General features: G+C 38.4%; 1 protein-coding gene across 1 annotated transcript; it reads left to right on the top strand.

Annotated features, from left to right (window-relative positions):
• Nucleotides 1-343: 343 nt before the first annotated feature.
• LOC306903220 (leukemia inhibitory factor receptor-like) lies at nt 344-12,148 on the top strand (the record flags this gene model as incomplete). Its single annotated transcript, XM_079472225.1, has 20 exons — nt 344-362; nt 1,039-1,178; nt 1,265-1,403; nt 2,661-2,924; nt 3,184-3,313; nt 3,622-3,782; nt 4,730-4,863; nt 5,074-5,224; nt 5,650-5,726; nt 5,801-6,005; nt 6,099-6,275; nt 6,700-6,801; nt 7,218-7,376; nt 7,518-7,670; nt 8,766-8,847; nt 8,975-9,047; nt 9,141-9,439; nt 10,481-10,553; nt 10,647-10,943; nt 12,092-12,148. 20 exons carry the CDS (start codon nt 344-346, stop codon nt 12,146-12,148), a joined length of 2,892 nt encoding a protein of 963 aa, XP_079328351.1.
• Between the last annotated feature and the right edge of the window lie 1,783 nt (nt 12,149-13,931).

Genomic DNA, 13,931 nt, shown 5'->3' with positions numbered 1-13,931 from the left:
GTCTCTTATAATGGCCACTTTCAGTTTAACCAGACACTAAACACACTTTCAGCTCGCTGTAGCTACTGGGCATGCGCAAAGGCTCGTAAAGCCCACCTTGCTCCATTCACACCACTTTGGTTATCCTGACCTATTTATCACGTGATCATCGGCCGGTACAAAGCAAAGACCGCGTCGATGATCTGTCCAAACAACCGAAGGCTTCACAAACCTCTCTCCTCCAAAACAAGCCTCGTGATTCGGTTCATTTGCTGACATCTAGTGAGTTTTCACGGAATCACACGAGTGTTTTGGTTCCACTGATCGTCCTTGTTCCCCTCGAAGTCATTATTTACTCACCGTCATGTCGTCCAAACCCCAAAGTCTGCGCTTTTACAACGTCTTAAAGATCAACATTGTTCATTCGTGAGATCTGTGGGTTGTTTGTTGGTATTTTCATGAGTTTAATGGATGATGTATTAATATTCTTCAAACGCATTTCCATTAATGACCGGTGGATGGAGCTCTTCGTTTATATAAAGGATCCATATAATAGCGTTGAGTTTAAAAGCATATCAATGATCGACACCAGAATATAATAACATTCAACACCAAACAATAAACATCATTGAAACACTTTTCTGACTCATACAAAGTGATATCAATGTGATTCCACAGGCATTATGGCTTTAATGTAAAGAGCAGACAGCAGGAGGCGGAGAAAGTGACACATGGAACAGAAGAGCAGAGATGAATCCAACATGAGGTCTTGTACATCCACCGAGATGATTTACTCTTGGACAAACATACTTATGTTCATCATCATCTTTCAACATGTTAAGAGATGTGATTCTTCAGGTCAGATGAATTTATTGCTGTTTTATATCATTTGTTTTTCTTATGTCCATTCTGCTTAAAACATACTCATTTTAGTTCTTTTATCGAGCTGCTTTTCTTCAAACATTGTTTGTATTAATGTTTACATTCACACTAAATATGTAAGGCATATAGCGATGTAAAGCATTATTTATGTTACATATTTCGATGATGTTCTTGTAGATGACATCACTGTGCCGAACATCTTCAAACTTCGGGCTTTGGACATGTGGAGACTGGAGATGAAGACGAGTGAAGAACATAGAAATCAGACGTATGAAATACAAGTTGGTCGCACAAAAAACATGGAAACTATCGACAGAGTGAGTTTAACCGTCCCACTGCCTCCTGACACAGAGTTTTGTGTTTTTATTCGTATGGACAGTAATGATTTTCTGTGCATTGACAGATGTCATTGAATGCTGTTGCTGACACAGTGATCTGGACGTCACAGATACCGCTGAACTGCACAGATCATTCTGTGAGAATAAGACGCATCTCTGATAACTCAACACTTGGATCCTGGAGCGCATGGAAAACTCACTATGGTGGGGAATTTAAAATCAGTTTTCTGTGCTGATAATAATGTGCGTCACATCCCAGCTGAAAAAAATGTTCACAGTGAGAGCTGTATTGGTTTTAAAGGAAGCTTTAATGGTATCTGGGGGTCTCTACTGGTAGTGTGTTGTGTTCTATTGGTGGGATTTTATTGGGTGGATGAGAACCTATTGAACACCATTGAATCCTACAGGAATAAAACACATATTACATTAAGAAATGTTGTTCTAGTTTTAATGGTAAACAACTGATGGTTCATAATGGTGTTTGAAATGGAATCCGTGTTAACTACATTTGATATGTTTTTGTATATATTGTATATAAATAATATATTTTTAGTATTATTAATACGCTTAAAAAAAGGTTGGGTTGTTTCAAACCGAGTTTGGGTCAAATACAGACATTTTCAATGTTCATTTTCTAATCTCTCTCACGTACCTTCTCTGGATCGGATCTGCCCGCTGCTACAAGATCTGTAGATTCTCTTCCACCAACACCTGACCGATCAGTTCTGACTTCAATCTCTTTTTTACTCTTTAAAACAAAAACAATAATACTTCTGTCTTTTCTCTGTATACTGTGGTAGGCGAGACCAGCTTTTATATTGCACTTGTGCTTTTTGTTTTCCTTATTTTGTTCCAATTGCTTCCGTTGTTTACCCGTCTGTAAGTCGCTTTGGATAAAAGCGTCGGCTAAATGTAAATGTCCATAAACCATATTTTACCCAAAGGGTTCAAACAAACCAGACTTTTTTAGCACTAAACCATATTTGACTTCTGATGTAACGTTGTAGGATATGAACTTCTTCTTTTTGTCATTTACATGGTTCATGTCTGTTGTGAGCCTCTCAACTGTCAGGGATGAATAAGCTTTTTTTGTCGACCCGCCTCACACAAAACTAAGCTGGTTGTCTTTTTAGATTGTTAGAATCACACAATGATCCCGTGAGCTATCAGATACACCTTGAGCTCCTAACAGGCCTATTGAGAGTCAGTTTAGTAAAACTTCAATAGTACTATTGAGCTCAGTTTGAGACATTATTGAGATCTCTTCTGATGGAGACATTTGTGAGATTTTCTCAGGAGAAACATATGAGATGCAGATGAGTTTTAAGCAACATTTTCCATTTGCTTTCCATTAAATCCTATTCACATCAATGAGAAAGAATTGAGATATTAAAAAGATGTGATGAGTTCATGTCTGTGGTTTATCCTACAGTAGTTCTTTTCTATTGGCTTGTGTTGTAGGGGATGAGAACTTGTCTCGAGATGTCAAGATGTATCCAAAGCACCAGGTGCTGAAAGAAGGATCCACTTTGCTGTTCTGCTGTGTTTATTCAGAAGATGCTCACATCACGGATATCTTTTTCAACAAAACCCAATACAAAGTCATCAACATAAGCTCACGGGTCAAAGCCATTCGAGTGGAAAACATCAACGCCACAAACCTGTACGGTGTCAGTTTTAACTGCAGTAAAGAGAGTTCTGGGGTCGCTTTGAACTTTGTCACCTGTAAGTACCTTTTTAAATAAATCATATAAAAATGATATTATTCCTCGTAAACGCCTAAATATATGTAGACACGTTAACATCTAACCATTACCTTTACAGTAAGAAAGGTTTTGTCTTCACTTTTTTTAACAACTGGTTTAATAATTTCTTATCTAATGCAACAGCATTCATGCGTTTTGAAGTGTCACTGAATGTGCAGTAACTTTTGTGCTCACTGCATTTACGAAACACTTCACTTGACTTTTATTTCCTTCTTTAGTCCCTCCTGAGAAACCTCATCGTATTCGATGTGAGACCACAGACATGAGAAACATCACCTGCACATGGAAAGTACGCAGAGCTCCAAACCTCGGCGGAAGCCGCAAAAGGAAGTACAGATTACTTATCAGGTGACTCAGATTTCATCACGGTTCACAAAAACACATTCTAGCAAAGACGAAACGCACCCTGATCCAGTTATCTGTTGTTTTTCATCATGATAGATATGAATCATTTAAAAGAGCGTGCAAGGCTGTAAAATGAATCATTTCGAGTTAGTCTTTTACATGTATGCACTTGGCAAACGCTTTTACCTAAAGTGACGACTGAGTAAGTTATATATTAATCAGTACGTGTGTGAATCAACCCCACAACCTTAATGCTGCTCGAGCTTCAGTCCAATAATGGTTATTATCTATGACTTTGTTTTTGTGAACAGGGACTCTGAGGTTGTCACGTGTAGTCTGGAGAACAGTCATCTTCTGGTCTCCTGCAGTTTTCCAGTCATCCAACAGCAGGTCACTTACAGCATCACTTTATGTGTCACAAACAGTTTGGGGCGAGAGAGTGAACACTACATATTCAACATCACAGACACAGGTGAATATGATTTTAACTTCATCCAAACTGTTCATGATCCGGCACTGATATTCTTATAAATTCATGAAATGTGGATATTGTGATACACATCGGACCGGGGACGTGTTTGTATTTCCTTCAGTTTCTATGAGACTGTTTTTAGTAGAAAGCCGATCATTTGTTAAACCCACATCTGTCAGCTATCCGCCTACACTTCTGTAACATGTGTATGTAGGATAATATACGCACACTTTATACACTTTATACAAAGTCAACTGACCCATAACAGGGGACGGTTGCAACATTCATTAATATGTAATAAAACTATTGTATAACATCATTTTGATATTTCTTTATTTTATTTGTGAACAAACAGGGTCTTTAAAAAGTGAAACTGGCAAAATATTTTAAATAAAAGAACAAGATACTGAAAATGTACTGAAATACTTGTGCGCACTGAACTGAACTCTGTTTTTTTGTTCGTGTGTGAAGAGTTCAATTGACTCTCTAAAGTAAAGAGTAACAAACCATGAGCATCATACACCAGCTCATTCCTGACCGGAGGAATAAACCATGCAGCAACCGTCCCTTGTCGTTTACATCACATTTACATTTATGCATTTGGCAGACGCTTTTATCCAAAGCCACTTACATTGCATGATACTATACATGTGTTTTTGAGGACGTGCAATCCGTGGGATGAACCCATGACCTTTAGCACCATCCTCTGACCTCTGAGATACAGGAAAGTCTCCCCGACATACACAATATAATATTATTCACAGTCACAGTGTATGTAAAATGTAAAAGAATGATGTTTTCACAGCTTTTCTCAGTTGAATGAATCTCCTCGTTTCTTATCAAGGAACATGTTTAGCTTGATAGTTTGAAAGAACGCAGGTTTCTATTCATATGAGAAGTATCAAAGGTATCAAAAAATATAATTTATGAATATAAATGTGTTCCAGTTTTTCCATTCCCTGAGCGTTCTGAAGTGACGGCCGGTGTGTTGGATGCTGTGATGGACTTACAGTTGAACGGAAGCTTTAAAGGTCTCTCCATTACTTGTCAGATTGAAGTGGAGCCAGGAGGGATGACACAGGTAAAACATCTCATCGTGTGTTGACCGTCATATCATTCTCATCAAAATTACGACAGGAAGCAGTTTCCTGTTCGGCTGAGCGTGTGAAACCTCTTGTGAAAACCAAACCTCAGAGCAAAAATGAACCTTTTTCCCCCGTTTGTTTTGTACGTCTCTAGTAACGTCCAGTGTCAGCGGTCCAATGATGTGTTCTTTGTTCTGTACCAACAGGAGTTACAGATGAAAGGTTCAGATTCGCTTCAGCATTTCACATTCGAGATACAGAAACTGCAGCCCAGCGTGAGATACAACGCTAGGGGTCGCTGCGCCACACAGGACAATGACTGGGGCCGATGGACACCTTCCAGAGCCTTTCTTACAGGTAGAAGTTATGAAGCACTGTTACTTAGGTCTGTAAAAATACACTCCGCTCACAATTCAATACAATATATAATACTAGAGTCACAATATGATAGAAACACACCACTTATAACAATTGTAAGATGCCCTGTAGAGACAAATATGAATGGAATTGACATTCAAACGACCAAAACATTATAAACACATTTGAAAAAGCAGAAATAAAAACATTATTAACACTGAGTCTCTATCATTTATAATATTGACTCGGCATTACTTTTATTACTGTTCATAAACGGATCAAAACCACTGATGTGTTAACTTGAACGACCCAAACAATATCCCAGATTGTGAAACCTTGACCCGACCTCCGACATGATGACCTCATCGCTTCAAGAACCAGCGCTGTATGTTTTACACAAGCATGTAAATCTAGTTTCTGGACAGGGCCTTTGGTGACGGTGGACGTGTGGAGGAAAATCAGAAACGGTCCGGTTCGCACCGTCACACTTCTCTGGCGCACTGTATGTTTCTGTTTCTTAACCTTTGAACCCAACATACACTGACATTATCACGCACTCAACTTCATGTTTCTCAGGTCCAAAGCCATCCAGAAGTGTCTATTGAGGCCTATGAGGTTTGTGAAAACCACACAGATCCACAGAGCGATAAGTGCATCAATGTCACACAGACACGTGTGGATTTACCCGTTGATGTCCACGTGTGTGACCTCACGGTGCGGGCGGTCTCTCAGACGGGTTTATCTGTACCATCACAGATAACTATTCCTTCAGCGTATACAGGTAAACATACGTTTCTTTCTTTACGTTATCATACAGCGTTTAAGGTACAATCTGTAGTTCATTTTGTGCATCCCAAACATGCTGTTCCTGCAGAGGCTGTGATGAATGAGAAGAGGATTGTGGGTAACGCAGAGGGATTTCAGCTCTACTGGACGAGGAGATCGGCCTCCACGTGCGACTACATCGTAGAGTGGTGCATGCTGGGAGTCGCTTGCTCCTTACAGTGGAGAAAAGTCCCGGTTAACCAGACTTACTTATCACTCGAAGCAGGTTAGATGTGTTTTCATGTGATGTCTCATAGTACACATCCGTACGAACACCATCACGACACAAGTCACAACACAATCTCAACATTCTGTCAACGTCTACAGACATTTTTGTACCGTAAAATGACCGTAAATCTTTTGATTCTTCAAACTGTCTCCACCAAACTTGGCACCATCCATCTGCCCTTTCTAACTTTTGTTTTCTACCTGAGGTTTGTTTTTAGACTCCAATATACATTTGAAATCCTTTAAGATTTTTGTCTTTCCTCTGCCGCCATCAAATCTAAATTCTCCTTATTTAAACTTCACGCAAGAAAGACAAAATAAAAGTTTGGCATCACAACTACAAGTCATTGAAATCACATGTTAAATGTTTATTAATTTCCATGATTGTTCAAGATGACTGTACAATAAGATTGTTTTTCTAGAGTATTTCAGACCCGGTGTTAGATACGCTTTTACTGTCTACTGGTGTAACGCAGAAGGACACAGACCTCACGAGAAACTCATCGGATACTTGGAAGAACAAAGTAAGAAACACACACATCCTCCTTTTCCTGCTCTACACATTGTGTTAAGAAATGTCACTGAAACATTGCTCAACATGTGCGACCTCAGAGAAGCTTTTTATTTGGTGGCCAGAGAAAGTTCAGAGGTGTAAAATGAATGAAATCTGGATTTGGGTAAATCTGATGAGAAATGTTTAAGTTCATATTGAGATATTCAATAATAATGACTTTGGGTTACAGACTTGACAAATCTGAGCTCAGTTTGACATCTCTTCTCAAACTCTAATGACAGAGACATTCTGACTCTTTTTTTCAAGAGAAATATCTGAGACACAGATGAGACTTAACAAAAGTTTGCTCTCCATTTGATCTCAGGGATTTCTGCAGGAGAAATAAACGAGAGATTAATCTGTGATTTGTTTTTCTGACGGGTGAAGAGCCCACGCAGGGCCCCACACTGGACCCTCATCCAAGCGTAACGTGGTCTTCTGTGACTCTAAGATGGAGTTTCAATGAGGACGACCCGACTCACACCGCATTCATCACAGGATATGAGATTACAGTACATGATGAGTTAGATGGTGATATTTCCCGGAGTAAGTGTTCAAAATGACTCAACCAGTTTCTGTTATGTTCTTAGCTTTATAAACTGATCTATTATATATAGAAACTTTATAGGTAAGATTGATGCAACTGTGCTGTCAAAGTTGTTATATTACTGTTTTGTGTTATCGCAGGTTCTCACAGACAGATGATAAATAAACCCCACAGTAAATCTTTTACATTCAGTGATCTTAAGGAAGACCGGTCGTACACGTTTCATCTGTCTGCGTGTTCATCGGCGGGCTGTGGACCAGAGACCTCCACCACCATCACAACCAGAACAAACTGTGAGCTTAACCCCTGTAGAAAAATCACATTCAATCTGATGAACTGGTTTCAGATGAACACTTAAAGATTCTGTCTGGGTTTAAAATGTTTATAATGGTGACAGACTATATTGAGTTTTAAACTACACCGTTCATCTCAAGTCTCGTGTGACACGAGACAAACTACATTAACAATTATCACCTGCATCATTCCGCAGATATAAAGCCCAAAATCATATTAACATTGCAATTCCACCAAAATAACTGCTTATTTGATTTCTTTTCCGACCATTTTATTTTTTGGAGAATTATTATGAAATATTATGAAATAAACAATAAAAACCAAACTGAGCAAACCATGCATTGCGCCAAAAAAGTTTTCAAAGAGCGAGTTGATCTGTTTGGTGAGAGCACAGAACATGTTATGGAGATTTATAAAGGGAGGTGTCATCACCATATAAGCTTTATTGGAGCCGTTTCCTAATGCAAATGAACGTGAACGAGCATGGTGCTTTAAGTCCCCGTGAACCAGAAGTTGAGATCATTTTACTTCCGTATGTTGACATTTTTGTCACAAGAAACAAGAAAAATAGTGTCTGCGTCTTTTATCTTTCTCTGCGATTTCATTGGATGTTTAAAAACCGCCTTTGCATTTGGAAATGGCAGCAGATTGACAGTGAAAGGGGAGGAGTTAACGGATGCTCCACCCAAGCAGTCTAACATACGTCATTTAAGATGAATAGTCACTACAGGACGGAAGTTCATTTTGATATTGAACGATGATGATGAAAGATGATGAATTTTAAAAGAGAATGACCCACATTGATAAACCTTTTACTATAAAAGCTGCAATATTTTGTGGAAAATTGAAATTGTCATTTTTTATTTCACTGGGACTTTAAGAACATGTGGGATTTATCATCAATGATTCATTACGGGTGTGCGTAAGAACCACGCAAGCAAATTTGATAAATACAGTTTTTTTTGTACGTAGGCACATTGTAATTTTCATTCGTAGGACAAAATATAAAACCTTTTCTACTCACTGTTGATAAATGAGACTCCTGGTTTAGTGTAAATATGTCTATATTTGTGTGATAATTCTTCTGTCAACAGATTATCTGCTGTCAGCTAAGATTTTAGTTTCGCTCCTGGTGTTGGTCGGCTGTTGCATTTGTCTGTGTTATTGCCAGAAAAAGTGAGTCTTCTAATATATTTAAAGAACATCATTTGAATATCATCACATGTCCTGCGATTGAATGCAGCACTTACTATTGTTTTCTTCTCTTCATCATGTTGACGTTTCAATGTTTCATCTTTTCCAGACTGAGAGAAATTCATGAAGAATTCAGATTTCTGCACATAAAAGCGCTGGACCTGGATGAAGATCTTTATGACGTAATTCATAACTATAAACATATTTTAATGTAACTCATGCTTGTTATTTCTAAGCTTCAATGTCACTGTTGCCATGTTGTTGTTTTTTTCAAGGCGAGTGAAAAGATCCGTACATTCAGTATAGAGGAGTGTCATTGGTGTGATGTTGAGGTTTTAGACGCCCATCACAGCACCATGATACAGAACACACGGCTGACCGACACTGAGGATCTGAATCATCTGTTCATTTCTCATAAAGTCACAGTAACGTCCTCCCACCAGCTCACTACAGGAACATGGGACAGTCAGAACACAGATCTCACAAACTTCACTTATGTGTCTTCTGAACAGCAGGATTTATCTGATAAGATGTTTGAGACGGATGAAAAAGTGCAGGAGGCCAAGAACTCTGTGTTTATAAGTGATTACGTCACATCTGAAGCATTCTGAAACATTTATAATGTGATCACTTCAACCAGAGCTGTACAAACCTTTCATAAAGTTCAATCTGAGGCAATGAAATAATCGCATTATAACATTTGCTTTAGAAGAAGAATTTATTGTTTGTTTACTTAAAGTATTTTTATGACATTATAGGTGGTAGCACGCAGGGCCGAAAGCAACGTGAACGAGCACGGTGCTTTAAGTCCCCGTGAACCAGAAGTTGAGATCATTTTACTTCCGTATGTTGACATTTTTGTCACAAGAAACAAGAAAAATAGTGTCTGCGTCTTTTATCTTTCCCTGCGATTTCATTGGATGTTTAAAAACCGCCTTTGCATTTGGAAATGGCAGCAGATTGACAGTGAAAGGGGAGGAGTTAACGGATGCTCCACCCAAGCAGTCTAACATACGTCATTTAAGATGAATAGTCACTACAGGACGGAAGTTCATTTTGATATTGAACGATGATGATGAAAGATGATGAATTTTAAAAGAGAATGACCCACATTGATAAACCTTTTACTATAAAAGCTGCAATATTTTGTGGAAAATTGAAATTGTCATTTTTTATTTCACTGGGACTTTAAGAACATGTGGGATTTATCATCAATGATTCATTACGGGTGTGCGTAAGAACCACGCAAGCAAATTTGATAAATACAGTTTTTTTTGTACGTAGGCACATTGTAATTTTCATTCGTAGGACAAAATATAAAACCTTTTCTACTCACTGTTGATAAATGAGACTCCTGGTTTAGTGTAAATATGTCTATATTTGTGTGATAATTCTTCTGTCAACAGATTATCTGCTGTCAGCTAAGATTTTAGTTTCGCTCCTGGTGTTGGTCGGCTGTTGCATTTGTCTGTGTTATTGCCAGAAAAAGTGAGTCTTCTAATATATTTAAAGAACATCATTTGAATATCATCACATGTCCTGCGATTGAATGCAGCACTTACTATTGTTTTCTTCTCTTCATCATGTTGACGTTTCAATGTTTCATCTTTTCCAGACTGAGAGAAATTCATGAAGAATTCAGATTTCTGCACATAAAAGCGCTGGACCTGGATGAAGATCTTTATGACGTAATTCATAACTATAAACATATTTTAATGTAACTCATGCTTGTTATTTCTAAGCTTCAATGTCACTGTTGCCATGTTGTTGTTTTTTTCAAGGCGAGTGAAAAGATCCGTACATTCAGTATAGAGGAGTGTCATTGGTGTGATGTTGAGGTTTTAGACGCCCATCACAGCACCATGATACAGAACACACGGCTGACCGACACTGAGGATCTGAATCATCTGTTCATTTCTCATAAAGTCACAGTAACGTCCTCCCACCAGCTCACTACAGGAACATGGGACAGTCAGAACACAGATCTCACAAACTTCACTTATGTGTCTTCTGAACAGCAGGATTTATCTGATAAGATGTTTGAGACGGATGAAAAAGTGCAGGAGGCCAAGAACTCTGTGTTTATAAGTGATTACGTCACATCTGAAGCATTCTGAAACATTTATAATGTGATCACTTCAACCAGAGCTGTACAAACCTTTCATAAAGTTCAATCTGAGGCAATGAAATAATCGCATTATAACATTTGCTTTAGAAGAAGAATTTATTGTTTGTTTACTTAAAGTATTTTTATGACATTATAGGTGGTAGTTTTGAACAAATATATCAATATACTAAACTACATAAACAGATTGAATTAACAGCACTAGTTTAACATGTAAAGCGGTCCAGCACATGTGTAATGCCATCAGATGTTCAGTTTGATCCTCGTGATATCTGCCACTGCGCTGCATGTTTCTGTGAGGTGCCTCATATACTCCATTCATTCTGCAAAGCTTTATGAAATCTTCAATCTAACAATAACGTTATCTTTGTTTTTCTAAACGTGTTTTTAAACATTCTCAATGTGCATAAAGAGTATACTCATATATTTCTATCAGTTCATTTATTTATAGAGCACACGACTGACCAAAGTCAGTCTAGACCTCAGACTAAAAACAGCAATAAAAGCAAATACAATAAAAAAACTGAAAATCAACATCCTTAATGGTGGGCCAGATCGAATAAATATGTTTTTAGACGTGATATGAAAATGAAAAAAGAGGGGGTCACTCTGACCTCTAGTGTTCCAAAGCATAGGGCCAGCTACAGAAGATGCTCGGTCTCCTCTGCATTTAAGTCTGGACTGGGGGACCGTAAGGAGATTCAAGTTCCTGAGGCATGTAGGAATGCAGCGGCTCTGACAAATAACTGGGGGCTTATAGACATATAAAGGGATTTAAAAAACTCTTCGGTGTTGGATGGGCAGCCAGTGAAGGGTCTTCATAATAGGGGTAAGACTTTTTTTGGACGGGTAGTGTATATTGATCATTCATATATTTGGAAATATCGTCAAGACTCTATTTACATGTTTATACATCTCTGACATAGTTTCAGTATCTGTAAAAATTCAGTGCATGTTTGAGTTGCTAAGTGTTTACAGTGATAAACACCTCGTACGTGCGCAGTCAATATACAGTATTGTAGATGACACATTGGTTTAACATTTGTACCACTTTAGGGAATATTTCACTACAGCGAGCACATATGTTGTGTTTGTTTTTAGAAACGTTCAGATTCAGACACGTTACCGCAGCCCATCATGAGCTACACCACTAGATAGCGCTGGAAACCATCACACGGACGATATAAGAGTCATGACGGACCATAGTAGTGAATCACATAACAATAAAAATACAGAACACAAGCACAAATGCATCTCCAACCAAGTGGCAACGGATACAGAGATTGTGAAACATCTGTGATAAATGTAGTTTTACTACAGCAGCGGAAGCTCAGAACCTTAATGCTCTGTTGTCTCCGTATGTCTCTGTTGAGGTTGTTCAGAGGTACGTGACGTTCATAAGGGACATTTTCATTCTGTGGTGCAGAAATGTGTGTTGTGCGCGATGATGCATTGAAGCCTTTTGGTCTGTTTTTATGAAAGAGAATGACTAAATGTTTTAAAACCTTACGGAAATGAACCATGTTTTTTGGTGCATTGTGTACTATTGGAAAAATCATGGTTAAAAGCATGTGATGGGGACCTTTATTTTACTTTCTCTGAAGATTATTAATGATGATAAAAACTAAGGTTACGTAAAGACACCATGAAACCGGTGTATGTGTGTGAGGTCAAAGGTCATGTTGTAGAACATGTGAAGAGAGGTTCAGTCTTACAGAACCTCAGTCAACTCTTAAAACACAACAGAACTAAAGACAAACACCAAACACATGTGATCCGTTCACACTTGAGCGCTGAAATTCACACGCATGTCACGTGGCCAGCTAAAGCATAACACTATGTGTATTTTCCATCAAGGTTTAAGGTTAAAAGTTATTATGAATATTTTAGAGAAAAACTATGATTTGGTTTGTGACTGGTCATCAAACTGCATGATAATATATAAGAAAATGCTTTACAGCATATTACTGCACAACTGAACCACTATAATATTGAGATTGACAGCTGAATTCTGATTTCACATCTTTTATTTTTCACCATTTTTCAACAGGGGAGTAAACATTGTGTATTTATCATTCAACAGCTTTTTTATTCAGATTTTTTTAAATGTTTTTTTTAATCTTAACAAAATGGATTACACGACAACACAAACAGGAGACTCCACCCACCAACTATTAACAATAACCATCTTATATCCCAAATAACATTACCTTACATATATTTTTATGATAATCATATTTGAGTCAACTCTCTAATAACGGGGACTCTTTCTAAACTATATATTTATTATAAAATGACTTTTCTCACATCATCTTTGGAAGCATCTTGGTTTTAAAGAAGTTTTCCAGGACCTGCAGGTTTGACATCCAAGCGTCATCTCGGGCTACGGGTATAATGACGTGGTCTTTTGTGGTCCACACAACGAAGTAGCAGGTTTGTCTTTCAGTGAGGTGTAGCTGCCCCTGTACTTGGTGCCAGTAGTGATGGTCTTTGCGCAAGCTGTTAGTATCTCCTTTCTTACTGAGACAGAAGCCCTTCATTTTCACTGAATCATTTATTGTCATGTCTCTTGGATTGTAGGGACACTTGACCTCCAATATTTCAGATGACCCCACCAGACCATCTGGAGACGCTCCCAACACTCCTGACGGAGAAAGCCACAAGCCGGACTCCTGGACTTGCTTCTGAGTTGAAGTGGTGAATGTCTGGATGGCATTACGCTCGTTCTCAATACCCCACTGTACAGCTGGATTACCCTCCAGGGCTTGATGCTTTCCCAACACCTTGTCAAGAAGTGAACCAGTCACATCACTTGACATAAGGACGTCTCCAAAGTTGCTGGCAGTCAGCCTCCCTCTCCTAAATAAAAGCCATTTTGGATTGTCGCGCTGACCGATTGTTGCCTCCTGAATGGCCTTCCGTTCCTCCTCCGTCAAAGCCA

The sequence above is a fragment of the Barbatula barbatula genome (assembly GCF_947034865.1).
Source record: "Barbatula barbatula genome assembly, chromosome: 2".
Lineage (NCBI taxonomy): Eukaryota > Metazoa > Chordata > Actinopteri > Cypriniformes > Nemacheilidae > Barbatula > Barbatula barbatula.
Note: the sequence above shows the minus strand (reverse complement) of the source record. Positions and strands in the feature narration are given on the sequence as shown.